This window comes from Berghia stephanieae, chromosome 13 (genome assembly GCF_034508935.2).
Source record: "Berghia stephanieae isolate SIO BIC M18660-M18661 chromosome 13, UCSD_Bste_1.3, whole genome shotgun sequence".
Lineage (NCBI taxonomy): Eukaryota > Metazoa > Mollusca > Gastropoda > Nudibranchia > Aeolidiidae > Berghia > Berghia stephanieae.
The window spans coordinates 40,816,615-40,829,855 of record NC_088372.1 but is presented as its reverse complement, the minus strand read 5'-3'; the positions used below and the strand labels follow the sequence as shown (position 1 = coordinate 40,829,855).

Below are 13,241 nucleotides of genomic sequence, written 5' to 3'. Positions count from 1 at the left end.
TGGGATTGTATAAATGGTCATGAACAAAAGGTGTAAATCGAAAATCTTTCTTTTTTACCTTTCCTGGAGTAGAGAGCAGGGATTGTTGATTGGGTCAAATTATACCAAATATTCTCTCTTGATGACGATTTTCTTGTACATGCTAACATTTCATATGACTGGGTTTTTAACAATTCTGGGCATTTATATAGAGCAATATCCACTAAAAGTGCTTAAATGGCTTTGCAAGGAGTCCTAAGGCAATGGCAACATTTAACATGAAGGACGAGACAGACAGGTGTTTCCAATGTACACAGTGGGCCAAGAGATCACATGTCTTCCATTTCCATTTCCCTCTATGCCTATGTTCAAATGTAAAATTTCTTGATTTGAGAGATATTTTTTCCCCCTTATAAATCATCTTTCCGTTCTGTCGTTGTCAAAGTAATCTTTCATAGCCCTAGGCCCATCGAGTTGGAGTTTATCACCGTTTCTAAAGCGTGAAATGGACAAGAGCAATTGCTGGCTACCCATTGGATAGGACTCCATATTGCAAAGTACTTTCCGCCAGATCTATCAGGCCTAGCTGCCCAATCACTGCTGGGTGGACAGGGGGTTAAGAAAAAAATCTCGGTTGCACCCGGAATCAATCTCGGTCCCTTTTCCTGGGAAGCAAGTGCTCTACCAACTGAGCTAACAGGACCCTCATGTTCTGTCATCGTTTTAGTTTTTATAATATATTGTTTGTATTTTGTGACTGTACCTTTCGTAGCGAGATTCTTTGACTTGAACGATAAAGAACTGACCAAGTGTGTATGAAAGATGCCAGACAAAGCAAGAAAGAAAAATACAAGAAAAAATAACCATCCCAAAAAATATCAGTCGGCCTTGACTGGGGATCGAACCTCAGACCTTCTGATTGGTGGTCAGACGTGCTAGTAGAGTGGATGGGACTTTTAGGTCATGTCAAAACAGGCGCATCTGTGAATTGCTCATGGAATCTTCTGTTCCCTCTTTGAACCAGTTCCCCCCTTGTATTGTTTTTTATTTGATGTTTATAACTTCAGATCTACAACAGTTTCTATATTATTTCATCATCTTTTTTTTACTGATGTTGAAATGACCAACAAGTGTGACAAACGCTGTAAAACCTCCTTTGTTGATTGGGTTTTTACTAGCGTTGAAATGACCAACAAGTGTCACAAATGCTGTAAAACCTCCTTTGTTGATTGGGTTTTTACTGATGTTGAAATGACCAACAAGTGTGACAAATGCTGTAAAACCTCCTTTGTTGATTGGGTTTTTACTGATGTTGAAATGACCAACAAGTGTCACAAATGCTGTAAAACCTCCTTTGTTGATTGGGTTTTTACTGATGTTGAAATGACCAACAAGTGTGACAAATGCTGTAAAACCTCCTTTGTTGATTGGGTTTTTACTAGCGTTGAAATGGCCAACAAGTGTCACAAATGCTGTAAAACCTCCTTTGTTGATTGGGTTTTTACTGATGTTGAAATGACCAACAAGTGTCACAAATGCTGTAAAACCTCCTTTGTTGATTGGGTTTTTACTGATGTTGAAATGACCAACAAGTGTCACAAATGCTGTAAAACCTCCTTTGTTGATTGGTTAGGCCATGTATTCCATCTTCTTGTACATTCATTCTAAGATTGAATATGGACTGGTTTCCAATGTTGATATTTTATTTTTGGCTGTGTTTTCTATTCTGTCATATTTGTGACAATTATGTTACTTGAAGTTCAAATAAATAAATCAATAATGATTTATGAAGACAGATTATGGTAACATTTCGGGTTTCCCCTTTGTCAACAAAACATGATGAATGAACTTCTAGGGAGAAACGAGAGATGAGAAGATGGCATTGTTAAAGCCAGCAAATTCACCTCTCATTAGTCTTTAGTCTCTCCATTCAATTCATCCTGTTTTGTTGACAAAGGGAAAACCCGAAATGTCCTTCTCATCTGTCTTCATAGATGAAATGGAATCTTCCATCCCGTTTTATTATTAGTTATTTCTGTCATATTGATGACAAAACACTTTTTTTCCTCATTCTTTTTGAGAGGAAATCTTTTACTTGTCCTATGACTTGATTGACAAGACGCTCCACAGTAAAAACGTTAGAAATCTCAAACTTGGTCCTTGTCTGTAAAATGACTTTTCTGCAAACGTCAGATTTAAAATGTTATTTTTGGATGAGTTGAAGGTCACAGTAAATCAATGAATATAAAAAGTAAAAGTTTTTTTCAGGCCAAGGTGTTACCAAAAGTACAACAGTCTTGTCGTCTATCATTATAAGTTTTATTCAGGCCAAGGTGTTACCAAAAGTACAACAGTCTTGTCGTCTATCATTATAAGTTTTATTCAGGCCAAGGTGTTACCAAAAGTACAACAGTCTTGTCGTCTATCATTATAAGTTTTATTCAGGCCAAGGTGTTACCAAAAGTACAACAGTCTTGTCGTCTATCATTATAAGTTTTATTCAGGCCAAGGTGTTACCAAAAGTACAACAGTCTTGTCGTCTATCATTATAAGTTTTATTCAGGCCAAGGTGTTACCAAAAGTACAACAGTCTTGTCGTCTATCATTATAAGTTTTATTCAGGCCAAGGTGTTACCAAAAGTACAACAGTCTTGTCGTCTATCATTATAAGTTTTATTCAGGCCAAGGTGTTACCAAAAGTACAACAGTCTTGTCGTCTATCATTATAAGTTTTATTCAGGCCAAGGTGTTACCAAAAGTACAACAGTCTTGTCGTCTATCATTATAAGTTTTATTCAGGCCAAGGTGTTACCAAAAGTACAACAGTCTTGTCGTCTATCATTATAAGTTTTATTCAGGCCAAGGTGTTACCAAAAGTACAACAGTCTTGTCGTCTATCATTATAAGTTTTATTCAGGCCAAGGTGTTACCAAAAGTACAACAGTCTTGTCGTCTATCATTATAAGTTTTATTCAGGCCAAGGTGTTACCAAAAGTACAACAGTCTTGTCGTCTATCATTATAAGTTTTATTCAGGCCAAGGTGTTACCAAAAGTACAACAGTCTTGTCGTCTATCATTATAAGTTTTATTCAGGCCAAGGTGTTACCAAAAGTACAACAGTCTTGTCGTCTATCATTATAAGTTTTATTCAGGCCAAGGTGTTACCAAAAGTACAACAGTCTTGTCGTCTATCATTATAAGTTTTATTCAGGCCAAGGTGTTACCAAAAGTACAACAGTCTTGTCGTCTATCATTATAAGTTTTATTCAGGCCAAGGTGTTACCAAAAGTACAACAGTCTTGTCGTCTATCATTATAAGTTTTATTCAGGCCAAGGTGTTACCAAAAGTACAACAGTCTTGTCGTCTATCATTATAAGTTTTATTCAGGCCAAGGTGTTACCAAAAGTACAACAGTCTTGTCGTCTATCATTATAAGTTTTATTCAGGCCAAGGTGTTACCAAAAGTACAACAGTCTTGTCGTCTATCATTATTTTTTTTGGTTGGTTTGATTGGGTTTTTTTTTTTTATATAATGTTCCATTTTCCAAATACACGGATTGCATCGTTGTTTTAATAAATAAAATCCTTGAATGTTCTCACCGAGTCCTAGATTTGGGGTTGTAGTGTTTTGAATGTTAGTGCTCTGTTCTTAGGACTGTTTGCTTTGTCATCGCTTCACAGACTTAATTATTAATAATAATAATCTCTCTCTCTCTCTCTCTCTCTCTCTCTCTCTCTCTCTCTCTCTCTCTCTCTCTCTCTCTCTCTCTCTCTCTCTCTCTCTCTCTCTCTTCCCTCCCCATGTTACACTGAAAATGAGTAGTAAAGTCATATGTAAGAAGTCGTAGTAACCCATTACTTTACATAGAGGGCAGGGAGGTACTCTCTCTCTCTCTCTCTCTCTCTCTCTCTCTCTCTCTCTCTCTCTCTCTCTCTCTCTCTCTCTTCCCTCCCCATGTTACACTGAAAATGAGTAGTAAAGTCATATGTAAGTAGTCGTAGTAACCCATTACTTTACATAGAGGGCAGGGAGGTACTCTCTCTCTCTCTCTCTCTCTCTCTCTCTCTCTCTCTCTCTCTCTCTCTCTCTCTCTCTCTCTCTCTCTCTCTCTCTCTCTCTCTCTCTCCTCCCTCCCTCCCCATGTTACACTGAAAATGAGTAGTAAAGTCATATGTAAGTAGTAGTAGTAGCCCATTACTTTACATAGAGGGCAAGGAGGTACTCGTTGTGTCTTCTATCCCACTGTATCTGTTTTCTAATTGCTTTCTGTCTTTGTCTTGGAAGTGGCCGAGAGGTTAAGGCATTGCACTGTGATCCAGAAGGAACCGGGTTCGAGCCCCGCTTCAGGCACTTTCGTTTTTTTTCCATGGGCAAGATTTTTAACCCCCAATTTGCTCACTGTGACAACATGGGTGATTCCTGTTGACATCAGACATACTGTTTGGTGGATTATCTATATTCCTTCATGGAACGCCTAGGCGACGGTATCTCACTGTGCCAACATGGTTATTTCTGTTGACACGAGACATTTTGTTTGATGGATTATCTATAGGCCTATTCCTTCATGGAATGTCTAGGCGACGGTATCTTATGATGCCTTGGCGAAAGGACGGAATTTTTATTTATTCTTTTTTCATAACGGGACCCTTTGCACATGGCTTGGTGGGACTTAGAGGCGATGTCAGAAATGGTGCATCGGTAAACTGCTTGTTCCGCCGTTCCCTATTTGTGAACCAGTTACCTTTGACCTTTGACTTGTTTGTGTGTATGTGTGTGTGTGTGTGGTGCTTTGAACTTCAGATCTACAACATTTCCTCTATCATCTTCCATTTTACTGGAACTGAAGTGACCTAATCTAATACAAATAGTGTCGCAAACGCTACAAAACAAAATAAACGGATCTAGATGGTTGTTGTTTCTTTTTCATATTGTTGTTTGTTTTTATTTTTATTTTTTTTTTTATTTTTTTTTTTTGGGGGGGGGGGGGGTGAAGGGGGAATCAGCCTGCTTCGACTTAGGATCAAACTTGAGACCGCCTGACGGACACAAACTATCCCATTGGTTGAACTATTGAATACAACTCACAATGTGTTTTCTCTTGGTGATCCGGCCTTGTATTTATGACGTCATGTTTTGGTCTGTGGTGACGAAGACGACGCTAGCATGGGTCTAATAATAGCTCGGAAGAACTACAGAGAAAGAAATTCAACCCAGAGAAGCTGATGAAATCGAAATGTTGCCATCGTTTTTGAAAATAATACATATTGATGTCTTTCTTTCTTTCTAATAATAATAATAATAATAATAATAATAATACATGTCATTTATATCGGGAATTTGCATCACTGTGTAATGCACAATGCACGTTACAAATAAACAAAATTTACATAAACACACACACACACACATATATATATATATATGTGTGTGTGTGTGTGTGCGTGTGTTATATATATATATGTGTGTGTTTGTGTGTGTGTGATATATATATATATATATATATATATATATATATATATATATATATATATATATATATATATATATATATATATATATATATAACGTATAGCACAATGATATCAATAGCAGCAGTCCTATGTAATATCGTATCACAATGAAAATGTAACGGTAAAAAGGTTGTGCTTTAACGTTTGTGCGAGTGTTGAACCCGTGACCTCAAGCAGTCGGGGAGAGCCGTTCTAGATAGACATAGAGTTTGAAACCACTTTTTTTTTTTAGAGTGGTGGATAGCTCATACGAAGAGTCACGCTCTCCCCGGCCAGGCGGAGTTGTACCATTAGGGTCGCGGGTTCGAGCCCCCATCGCCGCCTCGAATTTTTTATTCTCTATTTTCTTCTGACACTTTCATACTCACTTCATCTCTTGCTAATGCTTTTTTTGTTATTTTGTTTTTAGTAGACAGTGACAAAATCGGCCTTTTGATAGGGGCTGTGAAATGGTTGCCAGTGGTGTGAATAAATCTTGGACATTCTCTCAAGTCTTTGAAGTTTTATGAATCAATTTATAACGCAGGAAATTGGCGTCCGAATTAACCCTGTAACGGCCACTGACACGGAAGACAGACGATTAAATATCATTTATTAACTTGTTTATTAACCCTTGTTGTGCTGAACAATTGGAATAATTCATGACAAGCATCGGTCGTTAATGGCAGCTCTGGGGTTAAATGAGAATGTTTCTATGGCCGTGACTTATGGCCGTTTTCATGGCCAGTTTTCACCAGCCATAAATACCAAGGGGCGATTCGAGGGTTGCCAGATGGGAACAATTTCACATCTCTCGGATGATTCTGTTGAAATTCTATCTCGTATTTCTTTTTCTAAATTGAAATGTATAGTATAACTGTTTTTTGGCAATTTTTCAACGAATATTTCTGTAGTCCATTTACTATAATATTATTTATCAGCAACTATTTTCGAAAACAAAACAGTTTGTTTCCTTTCGTTTCATCTGGACCGGAGAAACTTTTGACAAACCAATCAGGTTGTCTCAATAAAAAGATATCATTTTCTGGACAAGCCAAGGAGGGATTTGATTTACCTCCCTTGTGATTTTTAAAAAGCAATTGACTCGAAGAAGAGTTTCAAAACTTTAATATTGATGATGGGCATTTGTGTACAATACTCACCAGTTATGCCCGCCAAATGAATCGTTCCAGCACACAAAACTATGTGTAATCGCGTTTGTAGATTGTTAGAATAACTTGTGAGAACTAATCACCCAACTGACTGTCTAAAATCTACGATAAAGAGCCGAGTGACGTCATCTTTATTTATTCCAAAGGAGAAACGTGCTTTCTTCTCAAAAATCGACTTGGTTTGTTTTACAATTTTAACTCGATTGATGCCGATATCAGAAAATCGATATATACAGATAGAACAAAATGATGAATCAAAAAATACGTCATCGTTACAGTTTTAGGTTTAGTATCGATACTATTATTGTTGTAATTGTGATATTGATTCCCTGCACGCTGTCACAAAGAAACGTGGCGCTACACAAGCCGAGCACAGGATCCACCTCTGGTAAGTAACACTAGACACGCTTTGATGAATTCTAATGCTGAACATTGTAGCTTATACGATGATCTCAAAGTACATAGTGGTTGTAAGCGACAACGTGATGAAGAGAAAGGAAGAAAAGGAGAGAGAGCAGCAACATTGAAGTGTAAATTTCTAGATAGAATATATAAATACATAGCCATTTATAGACACCCACAACTCCTCCCCCAGCAGGCTGTTTTAACCCACATTTCCATTTTTATTAAAATAACAATTATACAATATCAATTTTTCATTACCTTTTGGATAGGACGATCACTCATTGCCAAATAAGTTTGGACTGTGGGATGGAGGAAAACAGTTTTAATTTTTTATTTTATTTATTTTTATTTTTTTTTATCGAAGCCGAAGTTATTTCTCTTATCATCTTTATTATTTGGAAAGCAGTGGCGTCAAACCGTGTGGGGCTGAAAGGCTGTAGCAGCGTTGCTTTATCGCTTACTTTTTAAAATTGTCACCCCTATGTCCAAATTGTCCGAAGTGACGCCGCTGGAAGAGAGTAAAATTAACGAGTTAAAGCACCAAGCCGTTTCCCTTGAAAGTGAGCTTGTTCCACAATAGAAAGGGATATCTATGAATGCCCAGGTCAAAGGTCAAGTGTCATACCGCTCTTTGATTGGAGATGGCATCTTGTAAACTTAAGCATTTAACATCAAACATTCATCCACTGAGTTGAAACTGGTCCTTGCCATCAGCATCACGTTTGTTGTTATTGTTGTTGATTTGTCTGTTTTTGTTGTTTGTCTTGTTTTGTTTTATTTTTATTTTTTTTTCACGAACCCCCCCCCCCCCTCCTTCCAAACTTACGCCAATTTCTGACTTCCGTCGACACAATACGATTGAACTGGATGATATAGAAGATACCCCCCCCCCCCCCCCTCTTTCTCCCCTTTCAAACGTTGTGCATGAATGAACATGTCATAGAATACAGTATTTAAATTTCTTTCCTTGTCTCAGATCCATACCTAGTGACCGATGGTGACACAGACGAGAGCAAGTCGTGTGCTTTCATGATGAACTCCTTCACTGCGCATGTCTGGTGGATTGTAGACTTGGAAAACCAGTACAACGTCACTTCCGTTAGAATCTACAAGAAATCGAATCAATTTCTAAGCTTCCCGTTTCAAAACTTTTACGTATTTGTGTCAAGAAAACCCGTTCCCAGATTTGGTGTTCTTCCAAGGGCAATCGTTTCCAGGGAAACGGTGTTTATTTCAACACGCACCGATAGACTCAGGTGTCTGGAACGATCTTCCTTGCGAGACGAATGTCACCGGTCGTTTCGTCACGTTGTGGATTCCAAATTTCACAGGTTACGTTTATCTATGCGAGTTCGAGGCTATTCCTGCCGGAGATCCTTTGATTTTACTGCCAAACTTTTTAAATACCAGCATCGCCTTTGGCATTGAGTTGGACCAGAAGAGCACATTAACTCCCTACCACTCGACGGTTTTAAACCAGCCCTATCCTTCTAAATGTGCTATGACGTGCTTGTCGGTGAAATCCGATTTCTACGCTGGGAAATCGACGATCGCCCAGCTGAACACGAAATCAGGAGTTTGTGAGTGTGTTATGGTTAGCGTATTCGATTACTCCCATGGACTTCTCTACCTGAAGGACTGGGTCTATATGGAATATTATAATTATAACCAAACTCACAAAGTTTAACCCTTTCATATTGGCTCTATGTGGTATAATAATATCGTTAATTCAACAACATTTAACCCTTTCACGATTAAGACTGTCCACCAGTTGAGGCTGGTCATTGTGGGCAAATCGGACAAATTAAATACCAGTCTTTTTTTTTCTCCAAGTTATAAGATGATCGACCATATTTGAAGAGCACTTAAATGTGTCTCGAGTGAAATTTAACTGATAAAATTCGAACTTGATTCTTTGTGCTACGTTTAATTTCGAAGTTTCAGATGTATTGTGAATAATCGGGCACTCCACAATGTGCACAGAGCAGGACACGCTCCTGCTTATTTTACACCCTCCCACCTCCCTCCACCCCTCAAACGCCCACACCATCGTCGTCGTCTCGGTGTTACAGCGTTATGTGTAGCCACTGTCTAAGTCGGGAAAAATGCAAACAATTCTATTTTGCCCAATCTGTACTATTATACTTTACATTTTAACCCTTCACACACATAGACTTGTTGATATTCGAAATAAAGTAACTTAACATATCGCTTAGCTTGTATTGGTACCATTAATAAAAATATGTCTTTAGACTGTCTGGTATTATTGTAATTTATTAACGTATTCATTATTGTTGTGTTGATGGTTTCTTTTAATTGATGATACAATGTATTGTATTTAGTGATTCTTGAAACTCGTGTGTATCTCTTCATCATTTTCTATGGGTCATTTTGCATAAATATTAAGCATTCAAACTGACATATGTCTATGAATACTGTGTGCAGGCATCATCATCATCATCATCGTCGTCGTCGTCGACATCATCATCATCATCAACAACAACAACAACAACTTCACCATCATCATCATTATCATCATAACTATCGTCGTCGTCACAACCATCATTACCATCATCCGAACCATTATCAAAACGATTACCACCGCCACCACCACCACAACCACCACCACCACCACAAACACCACCACCACCATTATCATCATCATCATCATGGTCGTCAGCACCATCACAATCACATCACCACAGACCACCATAACTACTCCCACTACCAATTGGTTTTTGTCATACAAACATTCGACGAGAGGAAATCAATTGTAAAGTGACCCAAATGCGTTCATTTTTAGGGGTGGATGTGACTTAGAACTGTTTGGCATTTTGATTATCGAGGGAGAATTGCATGCCTGGATATTTTTATTTTTCCTTGTCCGACACCATCTCTCGACATCAAGAGATTCTATTTTTTCTACTTTACCCCCCCCCCCCCCCCCATTAATATTTTAACATTTTGCAAAGAAAATGATGAATTTTTCAGATGAAAATAAGTAAATTTTGCAGGTTTCTAAATATGTTGTATCACACCTAACAACTAACTACATGCAACCACATGTAATAAAATATCCCCGCGGAATTACGCAATTTCAAACTCAAAATTATGCAAAATTATGGGACAAAAAATGGCAAATTTTGCCAGAAATTATGCTGATTTGGAAATAGGCACAAAATTACAATAAAAATCTGCAACACCGAGGGTAACGCAAATTTCGCAAAAATAAAAAAAATCTAAGAATTTGTCAAAAAATTGCAAAACGTGCAGGTTGTGTGGTTGCAACGCAAATCAGAAAAATTTTCCCTAATTTTGCGGCCGCAAGCTGTGCAAAAAAACCGCAGGGCCAGATTAACGATGGGATGAGATTTCATGTCTATTTGACGTCATATCTCATCCTTTTTGCCAATACATCAGCAACATTCACGTGATTTGGGCTTCAAATGAAACTAGGAGTCCCATTGCGATTTCTTGGTAATAAAAAAAAAAAAAGATAGAGCCAACCTAATGCTCTATTGTGACAACCAGAAGAAAAGTGTAGGAAATTATGATTGGAAAGAAATTGAGTCACAGAGTTGAAGGATTCGATATAATTTAAATAACATTCTTGACGTCCATGAAGACACTTGGACTGTAATGTGTTGTTTTGATGTGTACAAGTGGGACGTGTGTCAAATGAATGTAAAAAGAGTTCAGTTGACTACGAATATTGAATTTGACACTTTTATGTATTAGATTATATTTTATTTATTTCTCAATATTATCAATATCAATTAATTGACATTGAATACTTATTATATAATTGATAAAGTGTATCTATGACTATGGATAAAAGTTACACAGAGAATTTAAAGGTTTTTAGAACGATATCTTAAACGATACGATACGATATGATATGCCGTGTGCTGCATTTTAACGCTTTGTCAAAACATTCTTTGATTTTATTTTTATTCTTCTTTCGCGTTGAATTTTTGATTATCCACGCATGGCATCGATTCTTAAATACACGTTGTGTCGTCTCGTTGTGGTTAGGAAGACATGAGGAAAATGAGGAATGAAATTGACAACATGTTTATTTGAAACTCTTCTTATATTTTCTTTGAATTAAAATCAAGATGATGACCTGCCGACAGTGTCTACCGTGTTAAATAATACAGGGGTATCGAAGACATCTAGCGACTGTCTAGTGAATCAAAATTAGTTTTTGGAATGCGATGTGATCGAACGCTCGATATGCCCGCTGTGTTGATTGTGCATAAATAAATAAACAAATAAATATTATGTCAACAGCAGCTGGAGATGATTTCATATTGTCAAAGGCTCAGCGAAGAAATTTAATCTACACATTTCTAGGCCTAGTTAGTTACTATTAATAATTTAGCTTATTGTAGTATTATTTCTATTATTTGTTGATGTTATATCTGTCTACCCAGCTATGCAAAACGTACCAGTGAGTATCTCCTCCACCTTTTATTTCTTTTTGCCCGACCACTAACAAAGGGCTGGAACCGCCACTGGTGTCTATATGGTTTGCTATTGTACAAGACATTTAAAGGCTGGTCCTATCTATAACCTTTAAATATGACAAGATTAATACGACATACCAGTTTTTACCAAGAGAGCAGTAGGGGCAGCGTGGCTCAGTGGTATGGTCTTTGCTTCGTACCCGAAGGGTACCGAGTTCGATCACGTTCCACTGGAGCCTGGATTATTCCAGTCTTTCCTTGGAATAAATCCTCGAGACAAATTTTCCCTATGGGATGAATAAAGAATTTTATTTTATTTATTTATTTATTTATCTATTTATTTATTTATTTATTGTCACTATTTTTGGGGGAAAACCGGTCAGATGTGACGTATTCGAGGGAAATTTTCCAAACCCATGGTGAAGATCTTTTATTTTTTCTTTCCTTCCCGCAGACATATGGGACGTTTGAACGTTGCGAGGTTGGGGGGGGGGGGGGGGGGGGGGGGGGGGGGGGGGTTTTTTGTTGAAAAGTTTTGGAGGTATAAAAGGGTTTGGGGAAAGCCTTTGGGTGATGAGGGGTGTCGGGAGGCTGGAAGCTGTGGGAGATTCGGAGGTATGGGAGTCGTGGTAGATTAAGAGGTATGGAATGTTAGGAAGTTCGGGAGGTATGAGAGCTTGGGAGGTTGGGGAATATGGGAGCCATGGTAGATTAAGAGGTGTAGGAGGTTAGGAGCTATGGGAGATTTAAAGGAATGGGGGGGGGGGGGGGGGGGGGGGGGGGGAGATTGGTTTTTTTTGAAATGTTTCAAAGATTGGACGGTAGGGATATTTAAGGGATTGAGAGGTTGAGAGATATCGGAGATTGAGAGGTTGAAAGGATTAGAGGCTGGAGTTTTATGTGATTGAGGGGTTGGAGGTTTGGGAGATTGAGAGGTTGAAAGGATTAGGAGTTAGAGGTTTGGCTGATTGGGAGGTTTGAATACGTGTCAAGTTGGGATCCATCTCGATCGATTGATTGTGTGTCCCACCTCGTCACTTTGGGATTAGGTGCTGGGATGGAACTGTTGAAGAGCAAAATGACATTTCTTGAAGTTTAAAAAAGGGACGTCACTCTCATCCATGAAGCCATCTAGTCCATCTCAAATGATAAAAGGAAAACTCAAATTCAAAGAATTTTCATTCCAGGTCCACTTGGATGCATTACCGTTGTGAGAAGTTGGGTGACATTTGAGACATATCCAGCGGCGTGGCGTATTGACGGCATATGGTGGTGCCATTGGGTTAGAAGAAAAAAAGAAAAAAATTTAAAACAGTGAACAGATTAAGAGGGAAAAAGCCCTGTTAAAATCTCTTTTTTGGAAAGGTAGGGGGGGGGTCGATTTGGGTTTTTACGAGTGGAAAAATCCAAAAACAAATAATTAAAGAAAAAAAACAAGCCCCAAAATTTAGATTTCCAAATCCCGGGGAAAAAGGGTTTTTTAAATTTTTCTTTGTCCCCCATTTAAAGAATTGGATTTAGGAGATAATTGGGAATAAAATGTGATAAAAGTAAACAAAAGAGAAAAAAAAAATATGACAGAAATTTCTTATTTTAGTATTGAAAGAAATTTTGCAGGGGGGTGTTTATCTTGGGAAAACTTTTTTTTTAAAGTGTTTTTTGAAAAACTGGAATGGATCTATTTCAGCTTTTTGGAAAATTTACGAATATTAAAAGAATTTAAC

The 13,241-nt window shown here is 37.9% G+C and overlaps 1 protein-coding gene across 1 annotated transcript; it reads left to right on the top strand.

Moving 5' to 3' along the window:
• Positions 1-6,298: 6,298 nt before the first annotated feature.
• On the top strand, positions 6,299-9,256 carry LOC144959019 (uncharacterized). Its single transcript, XM_078891352.1, has 2 exons — positions 6,299-7,031; positions 8,025-9,256. Exons 1-2 carry the CDS (start codon positions 6,890-6,892, stop codon positions 8,474-8,476), a joined length of 594 nt encoding a protein of 197 aa, XP_078747478.1. The 5' UTR covers positions 6,299-6,889; the 3' UTR covers positions 8,477-9,256.
• Positions 9,257-13,241: the final 3,985 nt, after the last annotated feature.

Excerpts from the sequence above, each read along its gene's own strand:
- LOC144959019 (XM_078891352.1), top strand. The coding sequence starts at position 6,890 with ATGATGAATCAAAAAATACGTCATCGTTACAGTTTTAGGTTTAGTATC. Across the intron at positions 7,032-8,024 it reads GAGCACAGGATCCACCTCTG|ATCCATACCTAGTGACCGAT; the intron begins GTAAGTAACACT and ends TCCTTGTCTCAG.